Raw genomic sequence first — 22,763 nt, 5'->3', positions numbered from 1 at the left:
CCAAACTTCACCATTTATCCAGATCTTCCTTTTGAAGAAGAGTGTTAAGAGTTCCATATTCTGAATGCAAATAACTTTTTAGTTACTCTACTTGGATTGCCACAGCTGCTTTTTAAAGGTCAGGATCCACTCAAAGTTCCCCTATTCTTCAACTCGTGACTTTTCACATATTTAAATGTTTTACCAGCCCTTCTGACCAATAATACGATCATTTTATTTTCAAAATAAGTATTTTTTTAGCAAATGAAAAGCTTATTGCAACAGTACAACATCTCTATATCCAGTGTGAAAGCAACATGGTGGTATAAATATGCATCACTGTATTACACAGAATCTATTATACACATTCCAGTTAACCATGGAACAATTAACAGGAGAAGATGACCACTGATTATGGGCACAAAGTATTTTTGTGAACAAGATTTTGAGAAACTTGAGGAAAAATCTGGTTTCTGGAAAGATGACAATCTTGGGATTCCATTTTTGTTTTCAATGAAGTCAATGATTTTTATTTTTAAGGATGCTGTATATAAGAATGCACTTTGTATTAAAACAAAGATCAATACTTTACAGTTTAAGAAACTTTACATATGTACATAAATTACACATCAGGAATGGTTTTAAAGCTCAAAATGAGTGGTGGGAAAAGTCTATTTTCCTTCTATTAGAATCTTGAACTCTTTTACGTTGTGATCATTTGCAACAGTAACAGCATGATCCAGAGCTCGGATACTTGCTAGAAGCTTTATGATCTGCTTGATGTGCTCCCTAAAAAAAGAGGCAGGAGAAATCAATACAGAAACAGAACAACCAATGACATTGACTAATTTTCCAACAGAAGACTACATTATGGAGCCATGTATTTCATATTCCTGTTGCAGATTTATTATATTTGCTTAATGAGGTAATGGCAACAGATTTGTTAAATGCTGGGAAAAAGCAAGACAGAAATCAAATTAGAACCTGCTATGAAAACAGGATAATTGGATGTTTCTCTTCCAATAAAAATTTTTACCAAGTTATCATTTCACGTGGTGAAAAAAGATATTTGAAATTTAGAAACACACCAGCAAAACAAGAGAGCTGAAAACCTTAAATAAATCTAAATCCCAAACTGTTACACAGGACTCTACCAAGACTGGAAGACTGTTCATTCCTGTGCTGCTGCTGCTCCCATAGCACGTCAGCTTACTTGGCCAGCAGCAACGTGTCTAATGCAAACTTTTAATTAAGCTGATTACTGGATTTAAGTAAAATTACTCTTGATCTCAGGCAAAACAGGTTCATCTAGTTGGCTGCATAAACAGTCAGAACTTCTGAACTGCATACAGAAGACAGTTTGCAATATAGAAGCCACTATGCAGGAGTCAGCAACAGACTCACAAGGTGAAACAGTCCAACAAAATTTGGCAGAATCATAGAAAGCTTTGGGTTGGAAGGTACCTTAAAGCTTATGTCAGTCCAGCTCCCTGCCAGGGACACCTTCCAGCAGACCAGGTTGCTCAGAGCTCCAGTCAACCTGGCATGGAGCATTTCTAGGGACAAGAAGCTTCTCTGGGCAACCTGTGCCAGGGCCTCACCACCCTCACAGCCAAGAATTCCTTCCCAATATCTAGCACAAATATCTCCTTCTTCTGGTTTAAAGCCACTCTCCCTTGTCCTGACAGTATCTGCTCATATAAAAAGTGCTTCTCCCTGCTTTTTATAAACCCCCTTAAGAATCCAGGACACTAAGCAGTAGTGCAAAATATATTATCAGTGTTCCAGTATTTCCAGCAGTTCTATTTTCAGACACCTTAAAAGTATCCATTTCCAACATCTGAATTCAAAGAAGTTTCCAAAGAGACACAGCAGGACAGAGAGAGTTACCCATGTTTGCATGCATTGGCAAAATAAATCAAATCACAAGAACTGCAAGTGCTTTAACTCAAAGTAAGTTACCTGGCATTTCTCTTCTCTACATCAGAGCAACCAATGCTGTTTCTGTAAATTGTATCAGCCAGGTGAACAAGGTATCTACAGAAGTTTTCTAGCTGAGAAATGGTCTTGTCTCCCGTTAGATTAGTGAACCACTGCTTAGGGAAGCAAGCAATTACCTACGAAAAACAGGAAAAAGGAAGTTAAATACAACGTAATAAAAATCTTTAAAAGCTATGTAACATGTATAACTTGTGAAGTCTGCCTAGTAAGGCTGCAGAGATAAGGCCCAACTGAGTGAAAAAATGAGAAAACTACCAGAAAACCCCACACCAAAATCCATGCAGTGAAGCACTGAAACCCACAGTATACCCAATCCATCTACAGGCATGACCCAGAGAAGGTTCTTTCTTTAGTCTGTATACTACAAAAAAAGAAAAATAAATCTATTTTTCACTGACTACAGCTTTTGAGGTATCAAAGCCAAGATTTCATAGGCAACATCAAGTTTTAACTATATTTTTCTTTCAGTTTAAATCCATTACTTTAAACATTGCTTGATTTTACTTACACTTTGAGCTTTCTTAATGCTGTCCTCTCCATACTCTGAGTTTTGAAAAGCCATAAGAATGTATCTATTTAGCAACCCATCTATGGACAGCTCCTGCAGAGTTTTGTTTGAGAGGATTCCATACCACTGGAGAAAGTTTCCCAATAACTAAAAATACAACACAGGGAAAATAACTATTCCAAAATGTACTGAAACCAGAGAGTTTATCAATACATCAAACATTTTAAAATATTTTAACTATTTTGCAAATCTATTCAGAATACAGTCTCCCTTGCTGCTGCCATTTGAACAGAAAATTCCAGAGAAAAGTTCTGCTTGTGTGATCATGGAGAGTTGTTCAATCAACATCAGTCTCTAGTTATCTGTTTAGCTGGGAGATATTTTTTCAGTCTTTTATTGGACAAAAACTATGCCAGCCACAGCTTTGAGCTCCCACATTCCCCAAAAGTAGTGTCTTTTATTCTGACAAGCACAAGGATATAAAAAACCTGGGGTGAGTAAGCTAAGTGACCCCATAACATTCAAGTTGAAATGATGGTGCTTCCACTCGACCTCTTCAACTACAAAACCAATTAAGTTGGAAAAGACCTCTGAGATAAGTCCACTCTTAGACCAAACACCATATAAAGCAGGACTGGGCCCAAAAGTGAGCCCTGGGGACACCACGAGTGACTGGCCACACCACCAAGAGGGCACGGTGTGTTATCAAAGACTAAGAATCAAGAGTTGGAGTTTTTGCAAGTGAAGTTGAAGCAGTTTCCATCTACTGTTTTCCACAAATTTGAGGAGGATTTTATTGCTACACTGTCTTAGACCAAAGATTTACTGGACATATTTACTGACTTACCTTAACAGAGGACCAAAACTGACGTTGGAAAAACAAATATGGACCAGAGTTCTTGTTTTCTAAGATGCTGGAAAGTAAGACATTTCTTTAATGAGCAACCAAGACTACACCTGTGTCTTGAATTTGCTGGCTTTTTCCTTCCAAGACACAGTTCACTTCCATAAATATTCCCTTTCATCCTTCTTGTCTGCCAAATGCTCCCAGAAGGATAACAAAAGATCTCCTGTACCCAGGCACTGAACCACACTGGGAAAAACCCCTCTTAACTATGGACAGAACACAGTGACCTGCTAAGAAAGGTCTAACAGCATAATTGAAAGTAAACTTACTTTTTTGGATACAAGGGCATGAATACATCATCATCTAGTGTTCTCCTCATCCTTAGCAACAAGGCCTTTAAAAGCATCTGAAACAAGTAATTTTTTTTTAATGTCCAAAGCACTGCTTAGTATTTAAACACTCAGAAACTGATTTTTAAAGCAACAAAGAACACTTGTGACCATAACACTAAACATGCATACATACATTTGAGCACACAAATAAATAGTCTTAAAGAAGTCTGTAAGAATCAACAGAGCAGAAATTTGACACTTTCAATTAAAACTTGAACTCTCATTACCACTTCCTGCATTCCCAGAAGGCAAGTAAAACAACCCAATTTCCAGGCAATACATTTGACAAAGCTGCAAAGATCTAAAAAAGAAAAGTCCAAGTATTTGTAGCCAACCCTTACAGCAAAACTGGAGACCAGCAAGTCTTACTACATCTGGTGTATCTTTTTATCTCTGGTATCTATTTTGGGAAGTCTTCACTGAGTTTCTTCTTTTAATTTATCACCATACTTTACTCCCCACAATCAGGCTGCAGAGCATCAAATAATTTAAAGTTCTTTTTCTTGCTGTACTTCCCAACATAAGGTATTAAAAATGTATTCAACTTCCTTAACTTATGCAACACATTGAAGAAAAAATCCAACAACTTACTTGTGTATTTTTGTTTTCTGCATTCACCACTGAGGGATAGCCATCTATTAGTTTCTGTACAATTGCTACCATTCTAGATGTCTGTGTGGTAGAAAAGGGATCCCAGATATTTTCAGAAATTACTGTAAGAGATTAAAGAATTACTCCACTTTACAAATACTCAAATACCGTAATTATTATACAAATACAGTATTATATACTCAAATACAGCATTATATACTCAAATCCATGCAATTATTTATGAAACAATAAAATCTGAAAGCACAAACAAGCATCAGACTCCACAATCCCCTCCCTCCCATTTTTTAAGCCTATACCTGTTAATTTAGGAAGAACAACTCTCTCTACAATGGTAGGCAACAGTGAAATATCAGCATCATCTTTCACCTGCTCCTGCTCTTCACAGCCATAGAACAGCAATGACTCAAACCACAACATTGTTTCAAAATCTCGACACTTGCCCTAATAAAAAAAGAATTCGGGTTAGATTCCTAAACAAAGACTTGAAGTCAACATATAGAAGAAGTATTAAGTATGCGAGTATGATAGACACACAAAAACAACTTTAAAACACTCTGTCAAATGAACCAATTCATTCTACCAGCATAGCCACTAGATGTAATGAAAAGAGAAAATGGCTGAAGCAAGACTGATTTTTTAACAGTTTTTGCCCCACAGAATTTAACTTACGCCTAAACCAAACAAAAGCCTACAGATTAGGGTACAAGTCAGAAGTACAGCTCAACTGTGCTGCATTTTAAAATTATGCCTTTGGGGTTTAAAACCCCTTTCTATGAGCACCTTGTACTTTTTCTACCTCAACAAAATGCTTACCAGGATCAGTAACAGAGAGTAGAGAATACTCTCTGTTAGACTTTACAATTCTGTACCATGTCTCCAACTAACATGAGCTTTGTTTTGTCAACCTGAAAACTCAGAGAAATAGCATGGGGGAAATGAGAATGCACAAAAAAATGTTTTAAATTTAATGATGGAGTCTTTCTTAGGTTAATCCTTGTTTAATTAATGAAGCCAGACATCAAATTAATAAAATTATTTTAATACTCTGAACTTTCTCTGAAGAGAAGTCATGCCTCCTCCACCTCCACACTTGGAGAAGAGGTGACAGAAAAACCCCTTCTGCAGATATTCTCTTGGTAGGCTAAGGAACAAAAAAAAAAACGCTTCTGAAAAAAAGAGGAACAGAGAGGGAGTCAAACGCTACCTGAACTGTTTGTCCTGGAGGCATCTCATGAAAACATACATATCCAGGCTGGACAATGAATGTGTGCCAGGGATACTGGGCTGCCACAGTGCTGACCTGCTCTTCCCACGTTCCCTACATAATAACTGGGCAGTGAGTACTAAGAGAAAGACTTGGAAATTGCCAGCCAGAATTCTACAGCGTATGGAGGTGTATGTGAGAGACACATACATAACCTAGAGACACAGGTTGTAATGCCATGTAAGAACAAACTTCTTAGTTCCACTTCTGACGAAACAGCATTATCTAGAGTCACAATTTTCTCTGAAGTAATTTAAAGACTAAATGCATTTTCACAGAACCATACAATGGTATGGGTTGGAAGGGACCTTAAAGATCACCTTGAAGTTCCAACCCACTACAAGTTGCATGGGCAGTTGCAGTTTTTTTGGTTTACACCACTTCCTGAGAAGGATCTGGCAATGTGCCAAATTTAACTCTGGTTTGCTGGGAACAGCAGATCAACTAGTCCAGGCACCCCCCAGAAAAACTTCGCCCCAAGACAGGTGCCCATTTGAAACTTCATCCCTAGAACACACCTTCAGGAGAAGCATACATCAAAGGTGCAGGTTACTTTGCTCAAGTGTGAAAGAAGCACCATGTAGCAGTTAACACAGAACCTGCTTGCAGACAAGCTTACCTCCAAAGGAGTCCAGGTAAGCAGCTGAAGTCTGATTAAAGGGTTAAACAACTTTGGTAAACAGAGGCCAATATAAGCATCCTTATAAGAAGCAAAGTACTTGGAGCGCCAAGCTTCAAACTGTGACTTAATGCAATCAATGGAGTAAAAACTTTCCAAAACATCTTCGAAAACTTTGCTGGATTCTTTCAATATGCGATCTAGCAGGGGAGAAAAGGAACAAAAAGTTAATCACCTCCTCCCTGCAGTGCCTCTTTCAAGACATACTTTACGCTCACTGGCATAAGCTAACTCCCATAAACAAAACCAAAATAAAAACCCCATCACCTTTAGAAGCTCTGTTACTCCTGCCTCAAACACACAAAGCTATAAAAACAGGAACACGAGTACTCTCCAACAGACTCGTTTATCACAGGTCTTACTTTTAACATTTCATGGAAGGATTTTAAGTTACCAGACACAATTAGGATTGGTGAGGTATTGGGCTGTATTCAGAGTGGCTCTAACTTCACAGCTGGCCTTGCTTTGCATGGGGGTTTCAAACAGGGCCTGATCTCCAGGCCCCTTCCAACCCAGATTATTCTACACCTTTGATAATCCAAGTGCAAATACAGGAGGGCATCTCAGATAAGCCAACTGAACTGCCAGTTCAGACAGGGTGGGTCCTGGCAGATACCATGCTAAAATGCTGCCCAGAACATGCCTGTTAGCACTGGTAGTGATTACAGGCCTCTAACACCTTTTCTTTTCTTTTTTTCTTTTGTATTTACAGTACCAGTATTCTAGGCAGTCCAGACTTTTTCTCCATATATTATTTTCCCTTTATCTTTTCTACTTCTCAGGGTTAGTTTCAGTTTAATCAGTCATATTTGCCACAGCTGTGTTTGGTTACAGTAGTAAAAAGCATTGAACACAACTAGTACACACAGCAGGCAAAGACAGGGCTGAGGGAACATGAGATTATGCCATATAACCACACTTTTCATACTGGGATTAAGAAAAAACAGTACATATGAAGTTATTAGGTCCAAAGTGCACTCCTCTATTCCACTGCTGTTTCTGGACTAACACGAGAGCCATGAACAATAGTAAAAAAGCTTTACAAACACGATGCCTCTTCAGAAACTGAGGACATTTCTACAAAATACTTTTGCACACATAAATTGCCAAGTTACCAAGTGCAATTCAGCCCCATTGAATCTACATAATTTAATTTAACAAAGTTAATTATAGTACCTAACAACCCTGAACAGTTATTCTGTTTATCCAAGACCCCCTCCCTGTAGGAAGAAGAAAATCAGTGCAATCATAAAATTGCAGTAAATTAGCCAGCAATTAAAGGTGTGGAAAGTGTCTGCACTTCCAAAGGACCTAACAGCCAGAGAGTTCATCTAATTGCTTTTCTATTACGTTCTTACTCTGGGTCTCCACAACCACCTACATCAATGACTTTGCCATTTATTACCTTCTCTGTGGGAAATGACCTCTTTATTTTAAACCTATCCTATCACTTAATTTCATGATCCCTAGCTTTCATACTGTGAAAAGCTGATATTGTTCTACTTGGAGAGACCAAAACCATTCAACCCCTCCTCAAATGCAACATAAACAATTCTGTGTATGCAATCCTTGCTGGTCTCCTCCTCCTCACATCTACCCTGATGCTCTTTTAATTAGAAAAAATGCTAATTGTACCACAAGATCGTTCTGCAACGTTTGCATTCAACATTGTTTTCTATCATTTGCACACTTTGCCAAGCTGCAACAAGACTATACAAACCTTTTATCATTGCATTTCTAGAAGCTTATTCACAGCGCCACAAAACTTCATGAACAAAAAAGACTTCTAAAGCACTGAGGTTTTCAAAATTTCCCAAGTAAGACAAATATGTATTTCAAGAATGATAAACTATCATACAAATTGAAAGACTGACAGTCCAAAAGCTTACTGCCTGCCAGCAAAAGCATGTTAGAATTAAACAAAAAGAACCTCACTAAGGATGGGTTATTCAGTCAGCTGCAAGACACACAACAGGCTGGTGATAGAGACTATTCTGGTCACATTGATGATACAGGAATCAAAAGTTCCTAAACTCCTTCCAAAATATGGTGAAGTATATAAAAAGGGCTGCGTTTGGATTCTGTCAAGTCTTTGGGATGTTGTTATGTAAGAGAATTAGGATTGTTCAGCCTGGAGAAGAGGCTTCAGGGTAACTTCACTGTGGCCCTAGAGTACCTGAAGGGAGTCTGTGGGATGGAGGGACTATTTACAAGGGCCTGGAGGGAAAGGACAAGGGGGACTGGCTTCCCACTGACAGAGGGCAGGGTTAGACAGGATACTGGGAAGAAATTCTTCCCCTGTGAGGGTGGTGAGGCCCTAGCACAGGTTGCCCAGAGAAGCTATGACTGCTCCATGTCTGGAAGTGCTCAAGGCCAGCTTGGATGAGGCTTGGAGCAACCTGGTCTAGTGAAAGGTGTTCCTGCCCATGGCAGGGCAGTGGCACTGGGTGGGAGTTAAGGTCCCTTCCAACCCAGACCATGCTGTGATTCTGTGATTAAGCCTGGGTAGCTTTTCTAACCTCGCTCCAAGTTGAAGTTTGTGATATCTGTTGAAGTTTCCTCGTCATCACTGGAAAGGCCTTCAAGGTGATCTGCCATCTTCCCAGTCTGCTCTCTGGCTTGTCTGCGGCGAGCTCTGGAAAGGAGCAGCAGTATAAACCAGCCATGACAAAGCAAGAGAAACCAGCTGTTTTCCCCACCTATACAATGAATATGCCTACTTAGGCTTGTCCTTCTAGTTCTAGGGAAGTCAAGCTGAAAAGAACTTCTTCTATGCCACAACCTCAAGCATTCCACTACATTGCTGCCTCAAACAATGAAAAGAAACAAAACCAGCAGACCATATAGATATGGAATGTATTTACTATGCTTTCTTTTAGTGATTTTAAATCACTATCAGGGAATGTTTTGTACACTTGCCCGATAAGCTGGGATATATAAGAATAGCCCTGCCCAGCATACCAGCTGAAGTGTTTTCTTCCCTTTTCAGGGAAGAAGCAAACATTGCCACTTATGTTAGTAAGTCACACAGGACAGTTGTATCTTGCAAGCAAAGACTCCTAAAGAAGAAATCTCATTCTCTACCTCCTAGCCTCTCTTTCTGCAGTCCGACGCTTCACTTGTTCTTGATAGATCACTCTGTCTCGCCCAAAAGAATCAAGATTTGGAGCCATCAGTGCTTTACCTGTAAAATTACATCAATGAAAATTAAAATGCTTATTTATGATTCTATAAATGTGCTGTAGGCAGTTTCATAAGAGCCTTTTACCCACTTTTAAACTAAGTGTAATTTGAAATAGAAAGTTGAAGTTAAAAAAAAACAAACCACAATGCCCCCCAAAAGCCTGAATTCACGACGTGTAGAGGTTAAAACAGAAAGCAGTGGACTTTGGAAAAGTTTCAAATGCCAAATAGTTTTCACCGTACTTCACTCTTATCTCTCTCACAACAGTGCCAAACTACACAGAAGTCAACAGTTGTAACAGAAATAGCTTAAATGAAATGTCCAAGAAAAAAGTGTTCCTTACATAAACACATTCACCACTAAATTGTTAAGAAGAAAACTAGCAAAAAGAAAGCAGACAAGAGTGACTGGGGCAAGAATATATGTTATTTCAGAGTTCTAGTCACATTGTTTCTAAGTTCATATGCTTTAGATTGCCTCAAGTTTAAAACACATCAAAATCTACAGAAAGATAAACCATCTTCCTTCCTTTTTTCAAGCTCTGCTTATTTATGTTCCTGGCTATGGAAAACAACACAGCTAGAACAGTAGACAGCAGGCAGGAGTGTTTCCAGTTCCTCCTTTCCAGGTAAATTTTAAACAGTAGACTGAATGCCAGCCACTGCTCAAGTCCACCCATCATAGTATTAACATCAACATTTAAACAACAGAACAGCCTATCCAAACATTCCAAATCAGGAATAAATTTACATGTTCTGACAAAATCTATTTACGAATTCATAATTTTAAGTATTACTGCCAATCTATGTCAATACTCCAATTCAAGACCTGAACTACAAAGAGCCTTGTCTAAACTGCCAGACACTAAATAATATCTTTCTCTAAAACCCAACCTCAGTAATGAGAACTATTCCCATCCTAATATTAAGTATCAGTATAAAAAAAATCCACTCTAATCTTCTTTCAGGAAACAGATTTCTAGTTCTCAAAACAGCATTTTCATGATGAAACTGCAAGGCCATGTGATGCCTGGAACTCCACCCAACAGTCCTAAAAAGAATATGTATGCTAACCACTCTATAAAGGAATGATCACTCTGACAGCTTAACATTTCATCACCTTTGGTGAGTTCTAGTTAATGGTATTAACAAGATTTCATCTCTAACAACTGTGGCAGAACAGGGAAATGACATTGATTAAAGAATTTTACATCAGCAACAGGACAGAATGCCATTTTTAAAAATGAGAACCTCTCTGAAGCATAAAGAGGAATGGCTCCTCTTTATGAATCCTCCTGTTAATAGGATAATTCATCCACTGATTTAATATGCTGACCAAAACCTCCTCCAAGAAACAGGTATTTCCATCCAAATGAACATTTACACCTTTGTAGAGTTTTACATACTGAAGAGTAATCACCACAAGAAACCTCCTTAGTGAGAATCCCCCATCCACAAATTCACAGGAAGCAGGCATTTTAACTGGCTATTCTTAAGCTGTATTTCATACAGGGTCACTGTATTAGTCTGATTAGTCTTCCAGTTCTTTAATTTACCAGTAAAGTGTCTGAAATCAAATACTTATACTGGCTACAAAACAGAACATTAGATAGAAAGTCTAGCCCAGTGCTTCGTGGCTTTATACAGTTAACTGTACATGTTAAATGACATTTATAGATTCAGGAAGGTTAAAATAAATTTTTTTAAAGTTCTGATATAAGAAAATGGGGAGTCACATAATACCACTACTCTCACAGCCACCATGCACACATTTTTAGTGCTAGGAAGGAGAAAATATAGTTAAGAGAAACAGTAAGGAGAGATGAAATCAGAGTTACAGTGGTTTCGAGTTTAAAACAAAACAGATTAGAGAACTTTCATCTAAACTTGCTTCTACTTATCTCAAGAGTAAGAATAAACTTCAATAAGACAGTAATACATTAAACAATGACATTTCAATTAAGTCATACTAAGTAAACAAGGTTGTTTAATGAATAATAAAAACCTTCAAGATGGACTGACTTGAATGGCTTGAAAACTCCGAAGATTCATCTTTAATATCATCTTGTCGTCTTTGGACAAGGCGGGAAGCTCGCTGTTTGTACAGCTGGTGCATTGCAGACTCAAGCTCGTTAATCAGAGGCACCTGTAAAAATACAACACACCACGTAATACCCGGATCCTGAGCTGCTCAGCTTCTGGGGTCCCAGTCTATTCCGGAGCAAAACGCTGTCACTGTGCTCCCAGCAGCACCAAGTCCTGCCTTTTACTGTCTCACTTGCACCAGGAAATAATTCCATACATTTAACACTGGCAGCCTTCAATCAGAACAAAAGCATTCTGAAAGCAACTTCCACGGCTTGAATGAGCCTACACAGCTAGACATCCTATTTAGAGTGTGAAATATTCTTTCCAGTATTCTTGCTTTCCCTACCAAGTGTGTCACGTGTTATGTGGAGGTCTGCAATTCTCAGACATCAATTGTTTCCTCTCTACCTCTAAACAAGAATGCAGAAGTATTTTACACTTCAGTGAGAAAATAATCTGACTTTTTTACACAGTGAAAAAAAAATCCATCAATCCAACCTACTGAAGCCAGCAGCTACTGTTCTGTGTCCTCTAACTCTTAATAGCACATGCTGAAATATTATGACTGAAATGAAATAAAATCCTGCATAAGGGTGTTATGCCAACAGGTAATTCAAATCAGTCAAATACTCCTCTGGCTAATCACTATAATTAAAATAGTACAATTTGTGCAAGTTATGTATTAAGCATAACCTTGAATTAATCAGGTAGGTCATGTCAGACGTGTCACTTTTTTTCTTTAATGAACTATTTTGGTAGCATCTCTAATAAAAATAGATGATATTATGCCAGCCAGGAATTTCCTGACATTAAATAGCAGGCTCACTGCTCTTTTTTTTTTTTTTCTTCATTTCCTTTGAAAAAAAAGTCCTTTTGGTATGAACACTTAAGCCATGTCCTCCTTACCTCTGAGATGTATGCTTACTCCACAGTCTTCCAGCCTTTTATATTTCATTGCTGCCTACCATCCAGGATTATGTTTTTTTCAAAACAAAAGGTAAAATCAGAAATTGTTTCCTGAAGTATTTTAGAATGTGACTCAGCAACTATTGAAGTTCAGTAAAATGTAAAATTCTGAGTTCATAACTACAGGGCCATTTCAGCTCACTGAGACTGACATACACATCAGAGAAGAAAAAGGTTTTAGCTCTGTAGGATGAACGAGGCTCCAGGGATTAAAATGAAAGCAGCTCTGCACCAACTCAAAATACACACACCTTTCTTTTGGAGAAAAGAGTAGAGAGAAGACAAGGAGGGAATAATCTTCCAAGAGCTGGAAGTTCATATTTGGAATTTAAGAAAGTTTTGAAAACAGAAATAATAGTTAAAAAATACTGGCTTTACTGCAGTTTACCAGAGGAAATATAGCTTCTTCTCTTAAGCATGTAGAGGAAATTCTAAGATTGAAAAGTTAAATGAAAATTTATCAATACATCCATAGTGGTTCTTTCTGCAATTTTCTCAGGATAAAAGAAACCAAGTGATTTATTCAGATATATGAATCCACTCAAAATATTTACCATTCAGAAAACAAGAGACTTAGAAGCCCTAATTCTTCTCTAATCAATACTGTAGTTAATGACTAGCTGACAATTTCACTGACTACTATAAAGTTATAGCCCTCATTCCCTGTTTTGTTTATTCAGTACTTTAAATTCAGTATTTTTAAGGGGATTTTTAAGTCACTTTCCTTGTAAACAGTGGAAGAGGAAAAGCAGAAAGGTCTCTAAACATTTAGATCACAAGGATAATTCAGATACACAGAGCCTATTTTGGTAAATCACTTTTGCAGGTTAAGTAACAGTTCATCTACTTGTGCTGTCAAAGGTACGCCCAGAACAATTCAATCTTTCTGAGTCCACTGTACATTCCTACAATCAAAATGTAAAAATGCCATTGTGACTCGCCAGCCTTCTCAGAAAGCATAATTTTTACAGTAATTACTTCTGAAGGAAGTCATGCAACCATCTTCCACTCCACTCTTTTTCTTATTTATGGGGGGATAAAAGGTATTATACAGGATATGACCTTTCTAATGCTTGTTTCTAAAATCTGTGCAATAGCTGTCTTCTCATACTCTGCTGAGCCTTAAGACTGGGCAAAGTGATGTGATCCTAACATTCAGAATTTCTTCAAAATATCATATTTAAATGTACATTTTCATATATGTATATATATATATAAATATATGTATATACACATATGGGATTATTATTACACATATATATATTCTTATGTATATTATAATAACTACATACATTATTGTAAACAATAACAACACTTTAAATAGAAGCAGTCAGGGCCACAGGTTCTACAAAAAAAGCTGAAGGTAATTTATCTCTACACTCAAAAGATTAAAACTATTTACCATCCTACCACATTCCATTTAAATAAAAACTGATACTGATTTTATTACTTGACTTTGTTCCCTTCTGACACCTCCTTTTTAGAAAACTTTTCAGTATCCTGTGGACTACTGGTTCTGAATTTGCTCGTACTTGTGTCATGCTGAAAGCACTGAATTCCAAACCACATTATCTAGCCAAACAATATCAAAATAAATGAAATGCTCCTGCTAGACTGACCACATCACCTGCTGCTTTTGCAATTCACTCTACATACAAGTACAGTAGCAGCCTCCACCTGAAACCAGCAAAACTCTGTGAATGCCTTTAAGAAGCCTGAGATGATAAAAGTCACATCTTAAAAATATTTGAACAAGACAGCTTATGCTATCGAGGAGAACCTCCAGACATGGTTTATAGTCACAGAAGTAATTTAACACAAGGTCTTCAGAAAGCAAACAATCAATAGAGACACAGATCACAGATATTTAACTTGACTTCTGAAATACAAATTTATCTCAGAGTAAAAATGTAAAAACTTATCTTTAATAGGAAATCAGCCATCTGGGTAAGCAGCACTGCCAGCCGTGCTTATAAAAGTACCTTTATCAATCTTCAACAGCTAATGCTAATACAGACTCAGGAATATGGCTTCTTAAGTGAATAATCAATTGCAACTAATTAGTTACACTAACCAGTCAGCTGGGTGAATTAACTGTCCCACACTTCATGGGTTTCCTCATGACATAGTTACTCTGCACTTTTACAGGATGAAGACTGGACTCTCCCAGTTCCGCTAACAGAGGAAAATTAGTATCTAACCCATCAGCACCCAGAATACTTCTCCATTTTTCTCCCACACTTAACAGGCTAGGCAAGCAGTAGCTTACAACTACTCAATTGTTCTGACAAGATATTAAGAAATTAATATACTACTACTGTATTCAAATCAGAAGACAATGAAGAAATAGCCAATATAGTGCTAACTGAATTCTACAGCTTCTATATGTGCTTAATACCTTTGTGTATATATATATATTCAAGAAAGTAAGTTATCAAAGCACGGTGCATAACATAAGAAAAAATACTAAGTTTTTGACTTAGAGATGCATAAAGGTATCACATTATATGAAAGAAATATATTTTTAAGTGTGGGTGTCTTTGAACAGCTATGCTAGTTTTAAAACTTCTCTCCTTCAGACTCCAGAGCAATACCAAGAAACACCTGGCAGGAGGAAGTTTATAATAACACAGAAAATACAAGCCCCTGTTGTTGTGTACATCAAGCACTCCAGAAAGCAGTAATGTCATAATTCAGCCCTTATTTTTGCTAACCTCATGTCCAACACAAGAAAAAAGGAGTATCTGGGTGAAGTTGAAATGCAGAGTATCTACGAAAATCCTGAGGACATAAAACCTGCAAGTTTTTAGGCAATCTAAAGTCAGTGAGCTGGGAGGAGAGATTTCTGATAACGAGCTTAGCATGACAGAAAGTTCTTATCAATCCTCAAATAACCAAACCTTTTGAAGAATATGCTCTCAAAGAACTTTTTTCAACAACAGAGGGAGATGTGCTGTTTGGCATGTAATAAGAGACCTTTTTTTTTTTTTTTTTTTTTTGTAAAGAGATGAATGTTTTTGCATCCTTACCTTTTCACTGAAACACTCAAGCAAGTCTTGGACATACCCTCGCATTTCTTGCAAAAACTTATACCGTTCACCAATACCCCCAGAAGACCCTTCTAATCTTTCAATTGCCTTGGTAGAGTCCTCTTGGCTTTGCTGATGTTTCTCATATTGCTGCCGATTAGCTTTGTGCATTTCTTTCATAGAGTCCAACCTGAAGGGCAATGGATAAATAGTAAATTTACATCCAAAAGTCTGTCTACTTCAGACCATTGAGACATCAAACAGACAGTACAGTGCAAGTACTGAGCCTAGAGATGGGAAATTTTGCAAAGAAATTCTTGACCTTTGATTTGTCACCTTCTCCCCTCTCTCCCCTCTCTTCATGAAGCACAAGGCTAATGATGGACACTCCTGTGCCAGACTATGCTGTAGTGCATTGCACTGCCCACTCCTACAACCTTCTACAGGAGTTGATAGCACACAGAATAGTGCAAGGCTGTCCCTAATGAAAAGCTGGCAGAACAGGTTGGGGATGGATGGGGACTACAGCTTATACGAAGTATTCTTTTTCCTCTACTAACTAGATTCACTGTCAAAGGCTGCAACACTATGAGGGGCATACAAACCAATTTCGAAGACATGTAAAGTGCAAGCTGTTCATTACATATGATATCTCATTGCAATTGTGTTGCTCATTCCATACCTTCTGCATACCTGACAAGCAGATTACAATGTTTAAGCCAAAAACCCCCTGTATACACTAAAAATTAAATTATTTATCTACTGAAGGGGAAATCTCTGATTCACAGTTTAAAGGAATGCAGCTTGATAAGCTAAACACCTCACTGGCCTTTCATTTCTTCACTATAAGACTGTGCAGTGTCCAGAAGATGGAACTCAGACCTCTCTTCAACAAGATCAATGGCCTCATATTTAAAGTTTCACTTCCAGAGAAGCAATCCAAGGAGATTTTCGAACAAAGTGTCAATGTCATCTTCACTTTGAGCTTTTTTTGTTTGCCTTTTTTTTTTTTAATGGATGTACCAGTCAGTTTCCAGCGATGAAACTCTGTGTTTGCTCACCGAGACTAAAAGACACCTGAGGAACAGAAACCTAGGGGACAGGTCTTTAAGTCTAAAAAGATGGTCTGTCCTACCTGTCTTTAAGCTGTTTCTTTACCAAATCAATAGTAACAGGAGTCATCTCATTACTGGGAGTTTTGAAAGGAACTGTATTATCTGTTTTTTGAGCCTTGGTTTCCGATGATCCATACGCAGCATAGGTGTATGGAATGCCATATGAAGAACCATAAGACAGTGTCTGGTAAGTGTTCTGGTAGTACACATTATTCACTTCTGCAGGCTGACTTGGTTGAACCTAGTGGCAGAGGAAATGTAATTGTACTATGTTAGGCTTTAAAGAAAGGGGAAACTTACTTTTTTATACATTTCAAATCAAAGTGAAAAATGCAAGCAGATACAGTTAAAAAATGTAATTTTCAAGGGGATTTTAACATCCAATGTCTAAGATGGAAAAAACAAATGCCCTCAAGAAGGTAGATGGAGAAATTTTTAATATCATTACCATTCTAAATACTTACACTATTTCTCTTTAAAGAGCATCAGAATTTACAGACTTAATTTCTCAAATGAAACAGCCGTCTGTAAACTACTCAAGTTTGTAAAGGATTTAGCCAATACTTGCAGAAACAAATCAATAAAGAGTGCACAATTATATACGTGCCTGGGGTATGTTGATCCCTTTTCGTATCTGCTCTTGCTCCCATCTACTGAGTTCTTCATCTTGCTCCCCTGCCACTAGTGCTTCATCATCGCTTCCCTCAATACCTTCACGCAAGTAAGAAAAAAAAGATAATGCATTCATAATTGTAAGGACCACAAATTCAAAAACTTGAAACCATGCCTCAGTGAGAACACCTCAGAGCATTTTCCTTTCCTCTTCATGAGGAATTAAGGACACTAGCCTGTGAATTATTAGCACAGGGGTTCCACTTGAAAGATCCAATGGGAAAATTCACAATTCACTGCTGGTAAAATCCTCTAATGTCTAACTCCTTTTCCAAAAGGTTATTTTACCTGCTAGCCAGCAAAAAGAATTCCATATAAAATGTTTTTCTTTTCACAATTATATACTTCCTAAAAACAGAGTACAGGAAAAACAGGAATTGATCCTTAGTGTAAGTTTCTATCAGAGTCAGCAGTGTGCACAGGAACATAGTTTTGTGCTCAAAATTTTACAAGCATATTCCATTATCTAGTACTTTTCCTCAGAAATGTTATGCAACTCCATAAAAACACGTTGTTTAAAAATACTGAATGGGAGCACTCACAGTGAAAACAGTGTGAACATTTATCAGCTGACCTTCCAAAAAAGGGTTTACCTATTTCCTCAGCAATCTTTTGCCTTTGGGATTTTTCCTTCACTGTAAAAACTATCCTCCTCTTCTCGTCATCATCTTCATCATCACTGGCATCATTTTCATCTTCTCGAACAAGGCGGCTTTTACCTGGTTCACTGTCAACGGGGGTAAAGTCTCCAAGTTCACGAGCCATTTGACGCTTTTTCCTAGCGGCATGGATAAAAGCAGCATCTGGAATTTCTCCTAGAGACAGATGTGTGCACGGTTAAACAACCTCTGCAACAGAACAGGTGTTATAATTTCTTACTGCTCATCTCTGTCACTGTATCAAATCATCTCTGCACACAGAAAAAAAAAAAAAAGAGAGAGGAAGCAAATCCATACTCACGAAAAACATTTGCAAGCAACTTAGATGCTAAAAATGTCAACTTTCTGACCAGAAAGTCTCAAAGTTAGGATTGTCACAGAAAGTCTGGCTCTGCTTCCAGCAGTTCATAAGACAGAAGTCTAATGCTCCTATGTGAAATATTCCCAAAGAAGAGGAAGCCCTTTACAGGAGCTGACTATTGCAAAGGGAAGAAGAAAATGAGGTGTGTGACTCTGTAATTTCCTATCCCAATATTGCTCCCAGCTCTTCTTATTTTGAGGGAATAAAAAGCTTCAACCATTCCAACAGACAGTCATCAGTCAGAGATTAAGAGAACACCAAATCAGACAAAGTTAATATACAGAAAATTGTACAATCAAGGGGGAACATGAAAAGCATCCCACCTAATGAGAAAACTCTAAAATATACAGCACAAAACTTAATGCAACTTCCATACGTCATTTAAATCAATGTGTGGACCCAGGACACCCATCTGGTACTTGGGGAGCAAACCACCATAATTACCAAACTAGTTTCAAAAATATTTTCTCAGAGGGATTTCTTTGGCCTCAGGGTCTGACTAAAACCTCAGTATACAAAACAGGATAGGAAAATATTTCAGATACCTTGCAGACCCAATTGAAACATTTTAATTAAAGAAGAAATTTTAATTGAAAGCAGCTGAATCGCATGTGAAGTCACCTATTCCAAATCTAGATTTTCTTGCAGTTTGTCATCTACCTGAGAGACAAATTCCTGCTTCTGACATCAGGATGAAGCATTCCGTAGCAAAACATTTTATCCCATAAGACTTGTAAAACTGAACACCTTTAGATAATAGCAGTTGCTTGAACTCTCAGATACTAAATTGTTGGAAACAATTTCCTAATCTCTCACACATATTAGTCTGCTATAAACATTGGCTAAATCACTTGGTAATTTATCAGACATATTACAAAAACCAACCTGGGCGGAGAACATTCAGTGATGACAGAGCACTTGAAAAAGCACCACCAGCTTTTGGTTTTTCTTCTTCCTTCTCACTTTCAACTTCCATTTCTTCTTCACCATGCTCACTGTTTGCAGTCCCATCTTCTTGGCCTACATCTTTATTCTGTCCTATTTTTTCTAGTGGTGCTTCAACTGATAAGACAGCAAAATCCATGTTTTACTCTATTTATAAAGATCACTCCGAAGTATTTTTTTAAAGATATAACAACCAAAAGTGAAAATCAAATAAAAATGTTAAATAATAATTGTTTGAGATCTAGGAAAACACACTTTCTTAACTGTGATTATATCACTGACATCCTCACAAAATAAAATGTGACAAGGCTGGCCCCACCAACCACTAAACATTTTCCACATTGTCATCAAGTATTAAGAAAGTGGGGGAACTCAGCCTTGTGCCACCTTGTCAAAGTCTCTTTCAATGAGAAAGCACTGCCTGTGTTACACCAAGTCTTCCCACAAGAACCAACTGATTTCAAAGGGACCCTTCATTTTCCTCTTGGGCTACACCCTGCATTAGGTGGGTAATACACAGATACAGGCAGAAAGTATAAATAATGTGTAAAATAATGCAAGTTAAACCCAGCTACCCAAACCAAGCTGCACATAGCTGAGGTTTCAGACTCAAGCACTTGTTTAGAGAATCCAGGCTACTCTCTCAGTAGCAGCCTTGAAATCTTTGAACTATAGCCACATGAATCAGGGGGAGCAAACCAAACAGAAAGGAAACAAACGTGGCCCACACAGATGTGTGCAAAATGTAATGTGCTAAGGATCACTGTGACAGAAGCAAGAATCCAGGTTTTCACAGATGACCTGAACATGAGCCACAGAAATTAAAGTTTTGCTCATGCCCCACACCACTGCATAGGCAATTTAAGGATTCTAATAACAAGGAATATGTGGGTCTTCTAAATGCAGACAAAACCTTTTAAAATAATTTAATTAAATTTTAAAAGGGTATTTCCTGCATGGGGCCATGTTCAACCCCCATGTGCTTCCCTAGATCATTGCAACCTTCAGGTCATAAGCCTCCCAGCTTGTGCTCATAGCATTACATAATCTATGTAAAAACTTAAGTGGAAAAGGAAGCACTACACTTTACCAATGAGCCTCCCAAAAACCAACAGTAAAATGAAACTGAGGTCCCAGGCTCTATTTCAAGCTCTCAAGGACTGTACATTGTAACAGATCCTTTTAAAAGAGATAGACTTAAAGTGTCCATCATCTATCATCTTAATCAAGTCTACTCAAAGGTCCAAATCCTGAAACAGGCAGCTGTTTAACAATTAACTTAATAACAAAGACCACCACTCTGCTCACCCCAAAAACCTTCCTTTTCGAAGAAAAAGCATTACAAGGATACATCTTGTCAGACAAGCACCAGGTATGTTCTCAAATGAATGGAATTCCTTCCTAATTCAGTAAGCAATTCATCTGTCATAAACACAGGTGCAATTCAGAATACTGCTGTCTACTGACAACCATGTAACAGAGCTGAGAAGTTCCAGCCTTCTATGTTAACTTCTACATGAGAACCAAGGAACTCTCTACCAACACAGAACAGCATTCCTAAGGTTCAAGTAACACATTTCATCTGTGCTTTACTTCAGCTCTAAATGTGAAATTCTCTAGAAGACTAACAATTCATTCTGAAAACAAGAAATTAAATTACGGTACTTTATCTTTTCCACTACTGAAGTTACTATTATTATTAGGTTTGCAATTACCATCTGTTGGAGAATTGACCTCTGTTCTAACTTTTGATTTTTCCAGATCTTCTTTGTATTCTTTCTTCAACTGTTTTACAATCTTTTTGCTGTAACTTGATTTCTTCACTTTGAAAACTTCTTCTGTTTCTTTAAAAGAGAAATTTGATAACGTTACATCAGATCTGTCAAGCGTACTTATTTATTAAACCCCTAAATTTTGTACCTGGAACTTCACAAATGCTATTAACAAACATTGTATGGTTCTTTCACAGTCTATAGTGAAAGTGTGATTGTACACCTTCAAGTGCTTCCATCAAGATGTCAAATCACAAGTCTTAGAAACTAAGTTTCATTGATTTGCAGATAATTCCTTCTAAGACGACTCAAAACTGTACGAACTGTTCGGACAACAGGCAGTGAGTCCGAGGTGACCCATGACCACCAGCCACAGACTGACCACATCAGACCGAAACAACCTCACACAAAGCCACGGGACAATGCTCCTCCGCTGGCACTGGTGGCTGACTCCTGGCTGCACTAACTCCCGCACCAACCTGCGGCCACCCAGGCGCGGCGAGCGCAGCACAAGCGATGCACCCGCAGCACAGAAGCAGAGGAAATTTAATGTGAAGCTCATCCCGCTGGGAGCACGCTGGCCCCGCAGAGCCGGGTCGGGCCGGGGAAGGCGCGGGTCCCCGGCTCTCCGAACCGTGCCCTCAGGGCTCGCCCCCTCTCAGCGATCCCACATCACCCCAGGCCCCACACGGGGGACTGCCCTAAAAAATCAATGCGGATCCCGGCCCTCTGGGAGGCCCAGTGCAGGCTGAGCAGCTCCGGGCTCCTTCCACTCCCGCAAGAAGCGACCCAAAAGCCCGCCTCACCCTCCTCCTCGTCCTGGAAGCTGAGCAGGCTGGCCCTCGGCACCTCTTTGTTCTCCTTCGACCGCTTCTTCTCCTTGGGGCGCCCGGCCGCCGGCAGCCCATTGCCCTGCTGGGGCTGGGGCTGCGGCGGTGGCGGCGGCGGCCGCAGCGCAGCGGGCGCGGGCAGAGCCCCCAGGCCTGCCCGCTCGCCCCCCATCAAGCCCAGCCCCAAGCCGAGAGCCGCTCCGTAGCTGGCGGCGCAGTGCGTTTTGGGGACGTCGCTCTGGGAAAATTCTGCGAGTTTCTAAAGCAGTACTTCCGTAGCTCACAGCCATCCATAATAGAATTGTGTGAAATTTGTGTATTTTATGATTGGCTTTTCGCAAGTATTAAATATTGTGTTATTCTAGAAAGTTATGCTATATTAATTTGCTTAAGTAGTGTATTAAATACAGTTTTAGGTTATAACATAATGTTAAAATAGAAACTATGCTATGCAAGATACTTGTTTAAGAAAGGACTCGCACTAGATAGAAGCCACAGGACACCTAAATCTTTCAGAGAAAGGGAATTTATTGCTCCCTTATCAGCAGAAAACTAACTTCTTCCCACCTCGCTCAGACGGCATGAGGATTAAGAGGAAGAAGCTGACAGTGACCAGACAGAATCCTGTGTTTGAATGGAATTTATGCATCATGTATGAGGTGCATGAATATGCAACAGGCGATTGTTTCTAAGGGTTAATCCTCTGTTAACGGGGGTCCTTTTTCGGGCTTGTGTTGCCCAGAAAAAGGTACCCGGACGTCCGTATCTCTTTGTTTTTATTGTCTCATATCGTCCTAATCACAAATGTTCAAATTTTATTATTCTAATTATATTACTGTTTTTATAACCATTTTATTACTA

General features: G+C 38.6%; 1 protein-coding gene across 1 annotated transcript; it reads right to left on the bottom strand.

The window, feature by feature from the left end:
* Window positions 1-193: 193 nt before the first annotated feature.
* On the bottom strand, window positions 194-22,485 carry PAXBP1 (PAX3 and PAX7 binding protein 1). The gene is made up of 19 exons (XM_039732712.1): window positions 22,470-22,485; window positions 21,879-22,151; window positions 21,016-21,144; window positions 19,241-19,417; window positions 17,929-18,150; window positions 17,271-17,374; window positions 16,684-16,904; window positions 15,549-15,738; window positions 11,488-11,611; window positions 9,367-9,466; window positions 8,802-8,917; window positions 6,223-6,422; window positions 4,636-4,780; window positions 4,319-4,440; window positions 3,665-3,741; window positions 3,336-3,402; window positions 2,489-2,635; window positions 1,942-2,096; window positions 194-768 (listed from the first exon to the last, which is right to left on the bottom strand). Exons 1-19 carry the CDS (start codon window positions 22,483-22,485, stop codon window positions 651-653), a joined length of 2,703 nt encoding a protein of 900 aa, XP_039588646.1. The 3' UTR covers window positions 194-650.
* Between the last annotated feature and the right edge of the window lie 278 nt (window positions 22,486-22,763).

This window comes from Passer montanus, unplaced genomic scaffold (assembly GCF_014805655.1).
Source record: "Passer montanus isolate IOZ18808 unplaced genomic scaffold, ASM1480565v1 scaffold80, whole genome shotgun sequence".
In the NCBI taxonomy this organism is placed as follows: domain Eukaryota; kingdom Metazoa; phylum Chordata; class Aves; order Passeriformes; family Passeridae; genus Passer; species Passer montanus.
This window is presented reverse-complemented; position numbering and strand designations above follow the sequence as displayed.